This window comes from Mus musculus, chromosome 1 (assembly GCF_000001635.26).
Source record: "Mus musculus strain C57BL/6J chromosome 1, GRCm38.p6 C57BL/6J".
Taxonomy (NCBI): domain Eukaryota; kingdom Metazoa; phylum Chordata; class Mammalia; order Rodentia; family Muridae; genus Mus; species Mus musculus.
In genome coordinates this window covers 93,708,724-93,722,430 of record NC_000067.6, presented here as the reverse complement: position 1 = coordinate 93,722,430, position 13,707 = coordinate 93,708,724, and the positions used below count along the sequence as shown (strand labels likewise).

At 45.5% G+C, this 13,707-nt stretch overlaps 1 protein-coding gene across 2 annotated transcripts in view; it reads left to right on the top strand.

Moving 5' to 3' along the window:
• Positions 1 to 13,707, top strand: part of Thap4 (THAP domain containing 4) — a 49,448-nt gene that overhangs the window by 32,408 nt on the left and 3,333 nt on the right. For both annotated transcript variants that reach the window (NM_025920.3, NM_001310761.1), the window contains 2 exons: positions 5,690 to 5,799; positions 7,430 to 7,533. In NM_025920.3, coding sequence (NP_080196.3) covers positions 5,690 to 5,799; positions 7,430 to 7,533 — 214 coding nt within the window. The remainder of the gene's footprint in view (positions 1 to 5,689; positions 5,800 to 7,429; positions 7,534 to 13,707) is intronic.

The window sequence follows — 13,707 nt, the reverse complement described above, 5'->3', positions numbered from 1 at the left end:
TCATACACACATATATACTCATGATAAAAATTAAATAATCTTTAGATAAATAAATCTCAAAAGAGTCAAGTAACATAATGCCTGTAACCCCAGTACTTGGGATAATGAAGCAGAAAGATCACAAGTTCCAGGGCTGTGGGCCTGATTGTCTCAGATTTAAGAGTAAAGAGGTGTGGGCCTGGAGTGGTGGTTCCGTGGGTAAGAACTCTAGCTGCTTTTCTAGAGGACCTAGGTTCTGGGTTTGGTTCCCAACACCCACAAGGTGACTAACAACCATCTTTAAGTAGTTCCAAGGGAGCCCATGTCTTCTGGCCTTGCAATTACCAGGAATGTATGTGGTACACAGACATACATGCAGTCAAAATACCCATACATATAAAATTTTTTAAAATAATAATAAAATTTTAAGAGAGAGCCAAGGATATATATAGCTCAGTGGTAAAAGACTCGCCCAACATGTGTGAGACCCTGGGTTCAATTCCAGCACTGGAAAAAACAAACAAATAAATGGTCCAGATAGTATAAATCAGGCTCGCTCCTTCTTTCTCCTCCCTCCAGTCTCTCCCTCCACCCCCCCCTCCCCCTCCACCCCGGTCCCCTTCCGTCTCCCCTGCTAGGCCTCGTGTATAAGCAGCCTCTGCCACTGCATTATACTCAGAGCTCAGCCAGAGCCTTTTCGGTTTTCACGTCAGGCTATGACAGTGTAGACCATGCTGGCCTTTGTCTCCTAAGTGCTGCGATTAGAGACCTGTGTACTATGTTCAGTATGAATATGTGACAAAGGTTAGTAGAAATTATACCCTAATTATATTTAAGTGTGTGTTTGTGTGTGTGTGTGTGTGTAAACAGTACCTGTTCTTCTATTTCTACCATATAGAATGATTGGGTTCTTACACAAAAATAAGCACTGGATTTAATTCCAGCACTGGGGACACGAGGCAGACAAATCTATTTAAAGTCAAGGTCAGCCATCAATACACAGTGAGACCTTGTCTCAAAACAAACAAACAAGCAAAAGCCTTTAATCCCAGCACTGGGGAAAGAGGCAAGTCTAGTCTACAGAGTGAGTTCTCAGACAGCCTAGACTACACAAAGAAACCCTGAGATTTGGCTGTAATTATCTACAGTGTTTACAGCAGTGCCTAGGACTGAAACTGAAATACACAAGTTGAAAGGCCTCTGGAAAAGGACACTCCATATTATTAAGAACAAGTTACTGGGGCCGGGTATATCTGGTATGTGCTTCAGACCCTGCCACAGCACCCGCGTGCACACACACATGATCTCCTGGCCTTAAGAGTTGGTCAGCGTGGAACAATGAACAGGAATGGAAGAGTGTTGGCAGGGGCTGGTAGACAGCTGAGAGAGCCTCTTCTGGTCAGAGTAGATCATGTCCCAGCAGTCCCATAGCTAAGGTCTCTTCCATAATGGCTTTGTTTGTTTGTTTGTTTGTTTGTTTGTTTTGCTGAGTGAACTTCTCCTAGGGAAACATGAGCTATGAGCTATTCACCCCAAGTCAACAACCAAGGACTCTACCAAGGTTCAGCTTGTTACATGTCGGACATATTACAGAGCATGGGTGGGAGGTTACTCACAGGAGTGTGGGTGGTCCCCAGACAGCGACATTACCACAGAGCACACCCCATCATGGATGCACCCTCACAGAAGCTGCATCACAGAGCTCCCTTTTAGTTAGCCTTACACTTGCATATGCTCTAGCATCTCCCGGGATCACTTGCACTTGTTGGGTGGACAGGAGAGAGTAATGTGCGGAATCTCAGGTAACGGTCCTGTGCGAAAGAATGTTGACAGCTCTATTACCGTAAGACCTAGCCGTCACCATATTGCTCTGTGTGTTTTATTACCATTGTTTCTGAGACACAGAAATCTCTGCTCCAAGATGGTAGTAGGATGACCATGTAATTCCAGAAGGAAAAGGCCCTAGCACCCCAGACCCCCATCTTCTGGCTACTACATTTTTTACTCCCTCTTTTGCAAGATTCATTTAGCCTTGGAAAGGTGGTACATGTATTTTTTTTTTAAACATTGGCCCACCTATGTCACTTAACCAGGCCTTATTTATTCTTAGCAGTGTAACCAGTTATGAGTCTTTGCACCTTACCAGCTCTCTACAACCAAGGCCTAATAAACTAATAAAGGTACTAATAAACTCTGATCATAAACACAGACACGTACAAGGTCATTTGATATGTCCATTCAACAAAGCAAAACAATCCTCCTGAGACGTGTGGCCTGCCCAGCCACAGGCTTCTATCTGACATACACTACCAGCAGCAAGGTGTGACTGATCTTCTACAGCGAGCCTTGCAGCTAGTTGGAAGGCTGCTGGCTGCACTCAGAGTCGTCACAGCTACTGTTGTGCCGTGAGCAAGCCTACCTGGCAGTTTGATAGTGTAGCTCTCGGTACATGTAGGCCAGTAAGATCGTTGGTGGCAGTTCTTCCAGCGGCAAAGCCAGCCAGCATGGAAGGAGGGTCCGGCTGAGTCCCAGCTTGATTTCTCCACGTTCTGCAACCAAAGCCTGCAGTGTCACCAGCAGGATGATCCTACCATCCAGTCAGACACATAACCAACAAGAGTGGCAACACTTTTATGATCTGGGGAGCCTCCATAACAAGCAGCTGTAGGGAGGTTGACACCTTGTAGCTTTTGGCATGGTCCCGCTCTGCAGGATGCACTCTGTTAGCCTGGTTAGCTGCTGTTTTTTCTGCTTTTCAGATGGCTTTCTAAATCTCTAAGGCACTCAAGGTTAGCATTGCACCACCCATGTGAAGAAACCCTTTTATAGAGTGTGGGCAGGACCTTGCAGGCCATCTAGCAAGTTCTAGTTGATCTCACGGGTCAGCTGCTTAAAAGAGGATACTAAAGAAAACTGTGAGTGAGGTCCACCAGAGCATGAGAACAGTTCTATCACTTGTTTCAGTTGTGTCCTCACACAAGCATGAAGTACGGTGGGGTGGATAGAAGGTACTACTTCATGGAGTGTTCTGTGGCCTCTTTATCCTTGGGTACTGTTGCCATGGTGCTGATAAGCATTTTTTTAAAGATTTACTTATTTTATGTATATGAATACACTGTAGCTGTACAGATGGCTGTGAGCCTTTATGTGGTTGCTGGGAATTGAATTTAGAACCTCTGCTTGTTCTAGCCCAAAGATTTTATTTCTTATAAATAAGTACACTGTTGCTGTCTTCAGACACACCAGAAGAGGGCCCCAGATCTCATTAAGAATGGTTTTGAGCCACCATGTGGTTGCTGGGATTTGAACTCAGGACCTTCAGAAGAGCAGTCAGTGCTCTTAACTGCTTAGCCATCTCACCAGCCCCCTTATATTCACTCCTGATGAGCTAGCCTAAGCTACTCAGCACAGTCAATGGGAGCGGGACTATTCTCATGTCTGACACTTGAGTTGACTCAGGTTCTGCCAGACTCAGGGTTTTATAAAAGTAACCAATTGCCTCTCCCTCAGCACTGAGCTGCTAAGTAAATTCCAGGTCAGGTGAATAGGTTCCTCTCCTAACATACTTTCTTGCAGGGCTTCTATGCACAGCTTACTTGGGCCAGGGGTGGATAGTCACCCACAAGCGTCATGGTTTTCACCTGCACTGTTTTTATCATTTCATGCCTTCTGTGGAGCTCCCTAGAGGAGTATTTCTCTTTCTGTTATTTTCTTTCCCTAGAAATTTCGGTTTGACACGAGTCTTGTCACATTGCCTTTAAATGACCTAAACAAACTCCTTTTATCTGCTTTACCCTCCTTCATTTCCTCCTCAGTGTTACAGCACCATAAGGGCCCAATTTACATGTCATTTTAAGTCGTCCAGATCCGGCAAACTCTTCTACCATGTAGAGCACACCCAGCAAGAGGCTCAGCTAAGCAACCAAAGCGCAGTTCCCAGGTTGCCTGCTGCATGTATTTAAATGGAGAAAATAGCCCTTTGTTCAAAGCTCAGTAAACTGGGCACCATACACCACCTCTCTTCTTCAGCAGCTTCTGTCCCTTCTCTTTCAGACCCTGATTCATGCGGACCTCAGATGCTAATAACCAAGTGTCCCTAATGGCATATATGAGCCAGGACATGAGGAACTGACTTTTTCCTATTGTCCCTAGAAGGGCCTGCTTATGTTACTCAGCTGCTTCCACAGCATTCAGACTGGTCCCATGTACCCTGTGTTCCACAGCACACCAAGCTGTGAGTTCTTTCCCTTCCTTCTTACAAGTCTCTCCCACCACAAGCCATTCCAAGGCACTCTTGACTTTTTGTGTACCTCGTCTGTACTGTCATAGGCCTTGCCTGCCCGGGTATCAGAAGCATCTGAGAGGTATGTGTGATCTTTACCTTATTGTTTTCAGTCTTCACTAGCTGTCTCTCCCTATGGGATTCAAGTTTCTAATCACGGGAGAGACTATAACACAGCTCTGATTTGTGACCTCTTTCTCTTTTGCATCCCTCCCAGCAGCAGGAAGTAGAGAACCAGCAACTCTTAACTCGTCCCGTTTTATCTAATTTACCTGCTGAATTAGAGACTAACATGGAGCATGAGAACTACATGACCCTTTGCATTGTAATTCTTACTTTCCATAAGCAAGGTCTTGCTGAGCAGCCATCCTGGCTTCCATTGCATATTTTTATTAGCATAGTAGCTGTCACAAATGCTGTGGCAGCTTGCTAGTATCTTGTCCATTTGTGCATCTCTCCAGGACTGCATTGTATTCTCTAGTCCTTCAACTGTCTTCAGGTCGAGCCCCACTCATTACAGAGGAATGTCACTTGGTGAACATGGAGCAAGAAAGCTACCCTGACTGAGCACTGCCTCCCACCTCTGTGGATACTCCACCCTCCAATATCTCAGCTTTAGTCATGTGTCTTACTACCCACGACAAGGCCCATGTAACTGCCACCATAGCAAGAAAGCACATATCTCATACCATAGGGGAATGAGATCACCCCTGATAGTCGGTCCTAAGATATTTTGGTTATGTTTGCGACACAAAGCAAAGACTGTACAACTGCTGTCCCCACATTCATCATGAGTCTGCTGCTCCACATTAGGATGTCAGTTTGTTGTGTGAACTTTTCCCAAGGAGACATGAACAAATGTCTATTCACCAACTATAGACCAAAGGTAAGACTTTGGTTGTCAAACCAATGAGATTATTGAGGTTCCTTACAAAACTGCAGGTGACCGTCAAACGGCAGTACCTCCTCAAATCCCACTCCATCCCATAAATGATGCTTCATGGAGGCCTGCTTTTTAGTTACTGATATACTCCAGCAACTCCCAAAATCACTGTGGCTCAGAGGTGAGGCAGAAGAGAACAATGGCTAGAATCCCAGAGAAGGTCCTGTAAGTCTCCCTTTCTGCTGGATGGTTATGGTGGCACGTGCCTTTAATCCCAGCACTTGGGAGAAAGAGGCAGACTGTGAGTTACAGGTCAGGGCTGTACAGTAGGACCTTGTCTGAAAAGAACAAAGTCCCTTTACTGCTGCATAGAACTAGCTCTCACTGTGCTGTTTGCTTCTCATCACTGTGACTGTGAGATAGGTATTCTGCAGGGTGGCATGGGACACTGATAGTGTGCCCAGAGGAAAGCCTTGCTACAGTACATCTAGTGGGACAGCCCTTTGAGGCTGCATATCTTCTTCACATCTCTGTTTCCCATCCAGGTTCAACTCCTTCCATCCAGAAACACACAAGCCAATGCACAGAGAGTGTGGCTTCATCCGCCTCAAGCCTGACACCAACAAAGTGGCCTTTGTCAGTGCCCAGAACACAGGTATGGTACCCTAACAGGTCAGTGTTACAGAGATCGTCTCGGTGACTTTCAAATGCATTTCTCCTCATGGTGTGTATTGTAGGGACAGTAAGGAGATAGTTTTCCACACTTGAGCCTTCCTCCTAGCACAACCTTAGTTTTGGTACTTTACCTGTGCCAACACAGTACATGCCCAAAGGATAGGTCCTAGCAAGAACAGGCCGACTGACCACATAGTCCTTGTCTGGAAGTCTGCAAGCTGATGTCTCAGAAATCACTCAACAGCCTTTGTGACCTTGACCGTGCCCAGTCTCATTCCTGTTCAGAATTAGCCAGCTTGGAGTGCAGCTACCAACAGACACTGTCAGACATGGGTGTATACAAAAGACAGAGGTCTGTCTGTCCCTGGCTCCTTCCCCAGCACAGGGTAAAACTATACCTGAGGGTACTACTCCTAGCCCATTAAGAAGTCTAGTAGAAGAGCTGGGGTCCAGGCAGCTGCAGTCATGGGGACTGGGGTCCAGGTAGCTGCAGTCATGGGGACTGGGGTCCAGGCAGCTGCAGTCATGGGGACTGGGGTCCAGGCAGCTGCAGTCATGGGGACTGGGGTCCAGGCAGCTGCAGTCATGGGGACTGGGTCCAGGCAGCTGCAGTCATGGGGACTGGGGTCCAGGCAGCTGCAGTCATGGGGACTGGGTCCAGGCAGCTGCAGTCATGGGGACTGGGTCCAGGCAGCTGCAGTCATGGGGACTGGGGTCCAGGCAGCTGCAGTCATGGGGACTGGGGTCCAGGCAGCTGCAGTCATGGGGACTGGGGTCCAGGCAGCTGCAGTCATGGGGACTGGGGTCCAGGCAGCTGCAGTCATGGGGACTGGGTCCAGGCAACTGCAGTCATGGGGACTGGGGTCCAGGCAGCTGCAGTCATGGGGACTGGGTCCAGGCAGCTGCAGTCATGGGGACTGGGGTCCAGGCAGCTGCAGTCATGGGGACTGGATCCTGGTAGCTGCAGTCATGGGGACTGGGTCCAGGCAGCTGCAGTCATGGGGACTGGGGTCCAGGCAGCTGCAGTCATGGGGACTGGGGTCCAGGCAGCTGCAGTCATGGGGACTGGGATCCTGGTAGCTGCAGTTAGAGGGTCCAGGTAGCTGCAGTAGGAGGACTGGGGTCCAGGCATCTCTACAGAGATTGCCCTCCATCAAGCATTTGCCCTTGTGCTCCTCCTCATTACTTAGAGGTGAGTGAGGCAGGGGGATTTCTTGATTCTATGAATTCCAGACCAGCCTAAGCAACATAATAAGACCCCTTCCCAAAAACAGGTATGGGTGTTGGGGAGACAGCTTAGTAGGCAAAGTTTTACTATGTGTGCATGAGAACCTGAGTCTGGATCCCCAGTACCCACATAACAGTGGAGTATAGGCTCAGGCGTAAGAAAGGAAAATACTCTACTCACGGTCAGCCTCTGATCCCACATGAGCGGACAGAGAGAATGAGGATTCCGAGTCACTTTCTTGGTATCTGCAAGAATGGCTCATCTCCCTTCATGTGAGAAGAGAGACACTGTGCCTGGATGGTCGCTAAGCTCAGGTTTCCCTTGACTGACTCACGGGCATGGGAATGGCTTGGGCATCACACTAACTGCCTCTCCCTTGCAGGGATTGTGGAAGTGGAGGAGGGTGAAGTGAATGGGCAGGAGCTGTGTGTCTCATCCCATTCCGTCTCCAGGATCTCCTTTGCCAAGGAGCCCCATGTGGAGCAGGTGAGCCCAGCCTCCTCCCAGATGTCCCCAGACTGCCCTCGGCAGTGGTACCCCACCATCCAATAGACTTAGCACTGCCTGCTGCTCCTCTGGTCCTCATCGCACACCCTCCCTGCTGTTACTGCCTATCCCCTGCTCCCTGTAGGCTGCTTTCTTCCCATCACAAATATCCCTTTATGTTTGTGCTTTATGCTTTTGTAAATATGCCCAAATTTATTAGACAGCTTTCTCCTAAGTTACTGAGCCAGAGGGTAAGTGCACTTTTCAAGCATGATCCTGGTCAACTGCTAGCATTGCCTGCGTCCCTGCGTCCTGCCTCAACCCCATTGCAGTTTTCAGTCCAGCTTGTGACTGGAAGGACATTTTCTACGCTATGGGTCATTTTCATTATTACCTTGTATATTAATACGTTCTGTTTATGCTGGGTTTTCTCTAGGTTGAGATTCTGTTATTGACATAGAGGAGATTTTTTTACATGCTGCGGCTGTTATCTGCGGTCTCTTCCCTGTGTGACTAGTGTGGCTCAAAGCAATGCCTTTGTTTATAATGCTGTCTGCCCCAGATGTTTCCTGTATTACATCTGGACTCAGGTTCCTACTTTAGAATTCGCTGTCTACTCCAAAATAATTAATACTAATAATATCATCTCATTTTCTTGTGGTTTTGTAGCTTTGCTTTTCTCTGTTAGACATTTAACCTGTCATACCTGCCTTCCCTTGATTCAGGATGTTTGCCTGCTGAGTGACTTATGGTCTTTTTTCTTTTTTCTTTTTTAAGATTTATTTATTTATATAAGTACACTATAGCTGTCTTCAGACACACCAGAAGAGGGCATCAGATGGTTGTGAGCCACCATATGGTTGCTGGGAACTGAACTCAGGACCTCTGGAAGAGCAGTCAGTGCTCTTAACCACTGAGCCATCTCTAGCCTGGCATGTGGTCTTTACGTGTTTTGTAAGGTGCCGTGTATCTCTTAGATTGCTTGTATGAACATAGGCTCTGGTTCTTTCCAACTGCTTATTCACTGTTAACCAGCAACACATCATTTAAGAACATGTGCCTTGCTGGGCGCGGTGGCACACGCCTTTAATCCCAGCACTCGGGAGACAGAGGCAGGCGGATTTCCGAGTTCAAGGCCAGCCTAGTCTACAGAGTGAGTTCCAGGACAGCCAGGGTTACACAGAGAAACCCTGTCTCCAAAAAAAGAAAAAAAAAAAAAGCCAAAGAACATGTGCCTTTATATTCCACTACAGTGTCTCTGTTCTGATTTTTAATATTTAGACCCTGCAGGAAGTCCTGCTTACTCTTTTCTCCATCTTTCTCCCCATGCTTAAAAGTTTCCTCCGTATGAACTTTTTTGTTTTGTTTTTTGTGTTTATTTAGACAACACTGGCTGTCCTACAACTTGCTTTGTAGATCAGACTGGCCTTGAACTCTGACCCTCCTGCCTCCACCCCTGAGCCCTGTGGTCTGCGTGTATCATCAGCACACCCAGTGTCGGTAGCTTTTCAGTTGAATCTATGAATTCCCAGTGAACTCAGTTTATACAACTGCTTTGTTCAGTGCTGTTGAGGATGCAGGAGATTTGGGACTCGGTTCCCATCACAGCAGTGTGGAGCTCTGCTGCTGAGCGCTGCTTAGGACGCCTACAGCCCTGGGTTCTGTGTGCAGCACCACAGTCCATGAAGAGTGCGTCCAGTGCACAGCTTAAGCTCAACTCAGGCTTACACGGCGGCGGCATGTATCAGCACAGTTGTCTACCATGGTGACCAGCTCTCATGTATGTCACACAGGCAAAAGCTCCAGCCATGTGAGTCTTTTTTGTTAGCACAGATTATGTGCTTTTTAGTTTTGGGCTGTGTACATAGAATTTTTCTCTACTTCCTCTTTTGATTGATTATTGATAATTAGTTTCTTGATAGTGTTCATTTGAAACCAGGTCTCACTGTGTTTCTCGGGTTGGTCTAACATCTCTGCATGTACATAATCCTTCCTCCTGTGCTGAGACTGATTTTACCTCCATGCCAGCTAGACTTGGGGCTTGAGTATGTTTATGGTAGACTGGAACACTTCTGTATTTTCCGACAGCTAGGGTCTTTGGCATGAGACTGAATCCCATCAGTAGTTTTGTAGCTTCTGGAAAGAACCTGTATTTGCCCCTCGTTAGGCTAGCACTGCATCAAACCAGTGTCTCCAACACATGGGCCATGCTTGCTCTTGGGATCTAACTCCTACTTGTCGTGTTATAGTTAATCATTTTCCTGTGTCATTATTTGGTTTTGTGTCAGCATTATTTCCTTACAGATTGAAGTAAGAGCTTTTCTGTTCTTTTCTAAAGGGTGAGGCTCCTGGGGATTATCTATAGACCTCTGACCAAGTGTCGGGGATGCAGGCTATGGAAACAGGCCCAGGCACCAATGAGATCTTCCTCCATGACCACTTGTCTACCCTTGTCTTCTACCCACTCCAGCTACAGATTCATGTTTCCATAGTGTTGGCTTTATCTGGCTTTTCAGAATGCTCTGCCATCCTGTCACCTCAACTCTAATGCTGTGTGCGTGTGCGTGTATGTGCAAGAGAGAGAGAGAGAGAGAGAGAGTGAGTTACCTTCTTTTCTTGATCATGCTTGTCAAAGGATCTCGTCCGCAGAGGTTTTATTTTTTTGGCTGGAGAACTAGCTTTTGGGTTTTACTGATTAAATAGGAATGCCTCTCCTTCAGAGGTGCAGGAGGCAGAGATGATGGCATTGGTCGTCTGGGATGTGTGCTAAAAGTGCTTTGTGCTCTATTACTACTCCCCCACCCCCACTGTCTCAGTATCGTCTGGCAATGACCCAATGAACCAGAGCTGGAAGCATCGACTGGGGTTTGAGCTTTCATCTTGAGCTAACAGGCAAAACCTCAAACATAAGGAAGCATAGAACTAGAAGCCAAGCAGTGATGGCAAGGAGAGGGTCAGGCCCATCTGTCCTACCAGGTCTGTTCGTGAAGGTAAAGGGAAATGACCCTATTGTTAGGATGTCTGGGGAATTTCCTGGGGCCTCTTTGTAGCCAAATCTGTACTCAGTATTTATTACATTTGCTTAGTTTTTGTGTACATAGCTCTGATCCAGCACCACACTCCACTAGTTGTCCAGAGCTTACTTTGGGGACTGGATGGCCTCAGTGGTAAAGAGCACATTGTGCACTTGCCAAGGACTCGTTCAGTTCCCAGCTTATAACCCTGATGACTCCAGAAGTCTGATCTCACCTCTGGCACCCATGGAAACCTACACTCACATGTATGCTCACCCACATGCAGACACATAATTGTAATAAAATATAAAGTTCACCTTGCACACTGAAAAACAGTATCTAGGTTTTACCTTGAGCTGCTCTGGACTTTACAGAGCTTCCTGGTCTGCACTCTGTCCAGCCTGGAGCTGCTCCTGGGGACCCCTACCCAGTGGCACCTGGAGCTCCTGTTACACATGCTACCTCTGCCTCTGTCCCTTTGTTTTCTTTTGTCTTTTTTTTTAAGATTTATTTATTTTATGTATATGAGTACACTGTAGCTGTCTTCAGACACACCAGAAGAGGGCATCAGATCCCATTGCAGATGGTTGTGAGCCACCATGTGGTTGCTGGGATTTGAACTCAGGACCTCTGGAAGAGCAGTCAGTGCTCTTAACCTCTGAGCTACCTCTCCAGCCCAGTCTCTTTGTTTTCTGATCTCTGCCTTTTTTCTCATCACTTGGTCTTTTGCTGTTTCCCAGGAGTCTTCACAGTTATTTTCCAACTGCCACATTGTGTTTTTAATTTGTTATTACAGTGTCTCATGTCTTCTTCCTCTCCTGAACCCTTTCTTAGGATCCTATTCATTTCATTCCTGGATATACCAGGGCTTTGTGTGTTTCATTTTTTGAGAATTCTGTTCAGTCATGAGGTCCCACTTATTACTAATGCCTATGCTATCAGAGTCCCGTTTGGAAAGTGCTTTCCTTTGCAGTGAGTTAAGGCAAATTCTGGTGGGGGCATTTTGTCAGGTGAGGGCTGACCCCTTCCCAAATGACTCTAGCTTTTTTTTTTTTTTTTTTTTTTTTTTGGTTTTTCGAGACAGGGTTTCTCTGTATAGCCCTGGCTGTCCTGGAACTCACTTTGTAGACCAGGCTGGCCTCGAACTCAGAAATCCGCCTGCCTCTGCCTCCCGAGTGCTGGGATTAAAGGCGTGCGCCACCACGCCCGGCAATGACTCTAGCTTTTGTCAAGTTGACAAAAACTAACCAAGACTGCAGCATCCTGTTCTTGTTCCTGATTTAGTAGACATGCTCTGCATTTCTCTCCATTTAGAATGATGTCAGCTATGTGCTTGCTGCTCTGCCTTTATATTGTTGAGATCCCTTGATAGTGTTTGTATCTCTGCAGGGGGACTTTTGTGTCCAGACTTTTCATCATGAAGGGATGTTGGAATTTTTTTTTTTTTTTTTTTGGATGTTGGATTTTTGTTAAGCCTTTTCTGTATCTAATTAGATAATGTTTATGGTTTCTGTCTTTTAGTATATTTATTTGTGGATTTACATATATTGAACTATCCTTGTGTCTCTGGGATGAATCTAATTTGATCATGGCAGATAATGTTTTGATGTATTCTTGAATTCAGTCTGCAAGTGTTTTTGTTGAGAATTTTTACAGCTATGTCCAGAAGGAACATTGGTCTATAACTTTGTTGATGCTGCTGTTGTTATGGAGTCTTTATGTGGTTTTAGTGTCACAATAATGGTGGTGTTATAAAAAGAAGTTAGAAATGTTCTATTTTTCAGACTGATTTGCAGGGTTGTTGTTGTTGTTTGGGTTTTTGGTTTGTCTGTTTGCTTGTTTGGTGTGTGTTCTTCTTTGAGGGTCTGGTTCACTTATGTGCAGAATCCACTGGGCCCTGAGCTTTTCACTTGTGAGAGATTTTTAGTCACTCTTCTCTCTCAGTGGCTCTGTTTAAATTGCCTGTTTCATCTTGATGTATCTTTAGTAGGTCCATGTGTCATTTGTTCTCCATTTCTTTGGGGCTTCCTGATGTGATGAAGCACACGTTTCCTAAGCGTCTGACTGCACGGTTGCCTGCATTTCCTCGCATCAGATCAGTTACAGCAGCTTCTAACTTTATTAATTTGGTTTCTCTTTTTGCTTAACTTGACTAAAGGTTTGTTGATCTTATTGATTCCCTCCACCACCCCCCAAAAAACCCACCTCTTCTTTTCATTAATCCTTTGCATTGTTTGTTTCTCTTTCATATTCCAGCCACATGTTTATTTTTCCCATCTAATCATTCTGGATATGATTTCAAGCTAGCTCCAATTTTTTGGTATAGGCAGTTAGTGCCATGAACTTTCTTCTTAGAACTGCCTTCATTTTAGTATGTTGTATTTTTATTTTATCACTCTAAAACCTGTTTAATTTCCTTCTTGATTTCTGCTTTGACCCTGTCTTCCTTCAGTAGTAAGTGCTTAGCTTCCATGAAGTTTGTGTACGTTCTGCAGTTCAGTTGTTGCTGATAACCAGTTTTAATCCATGGTAGTCAGATAGGATGCAGAATAGATCAGTTTTCCTATATTTGTTAAAACTTGCTTTGTGTCCAAATATGTGGCTGATTTTAGAGAAACTTCCATAGGCTGCTGAGAAGGAAGTGTGTTCTTTAATGTTTGAGAGAAATGTCCTGCAGGTAGGTGTCTGTAAAGCCTGTTTGATTGATATTATTTAACTCCGGTATTTCTTTGTTTTGTTTTTGTCTGGGTGGCCTCTCTGTTGGTGAGTATAGGGTTTTCACATCAGTATCATTGTGTGAGAATCAAAATGATTTTTAGTGGGAGTAGTATTTATTTTATAAACTGGGTGTTTTTGTGTTTGATACATAAAATATTAGAATTGTAATATCCTCTTAGTAGATTTTCCTCTAATGAATATGTAGTGACCTTCCCTATCTCTCCTGATTAGTTTTAGTTCACATACTAAAATGGATATATAGCTGCACGTGTCTTGGTTCCACTTGCTTGGAGTTCGTTTTGCATCCTTTTACTTAAGAATGTCTGTCCTTGATGGTGAGGTATGATTATTGGAAGCATCAAAAAGGTAGCTCTTGTTTTCTAATGCAGTCTGTTAGCCTGTGTCTTTTCATTGGGGAATTGAGACCATCGATAGAGAGTTA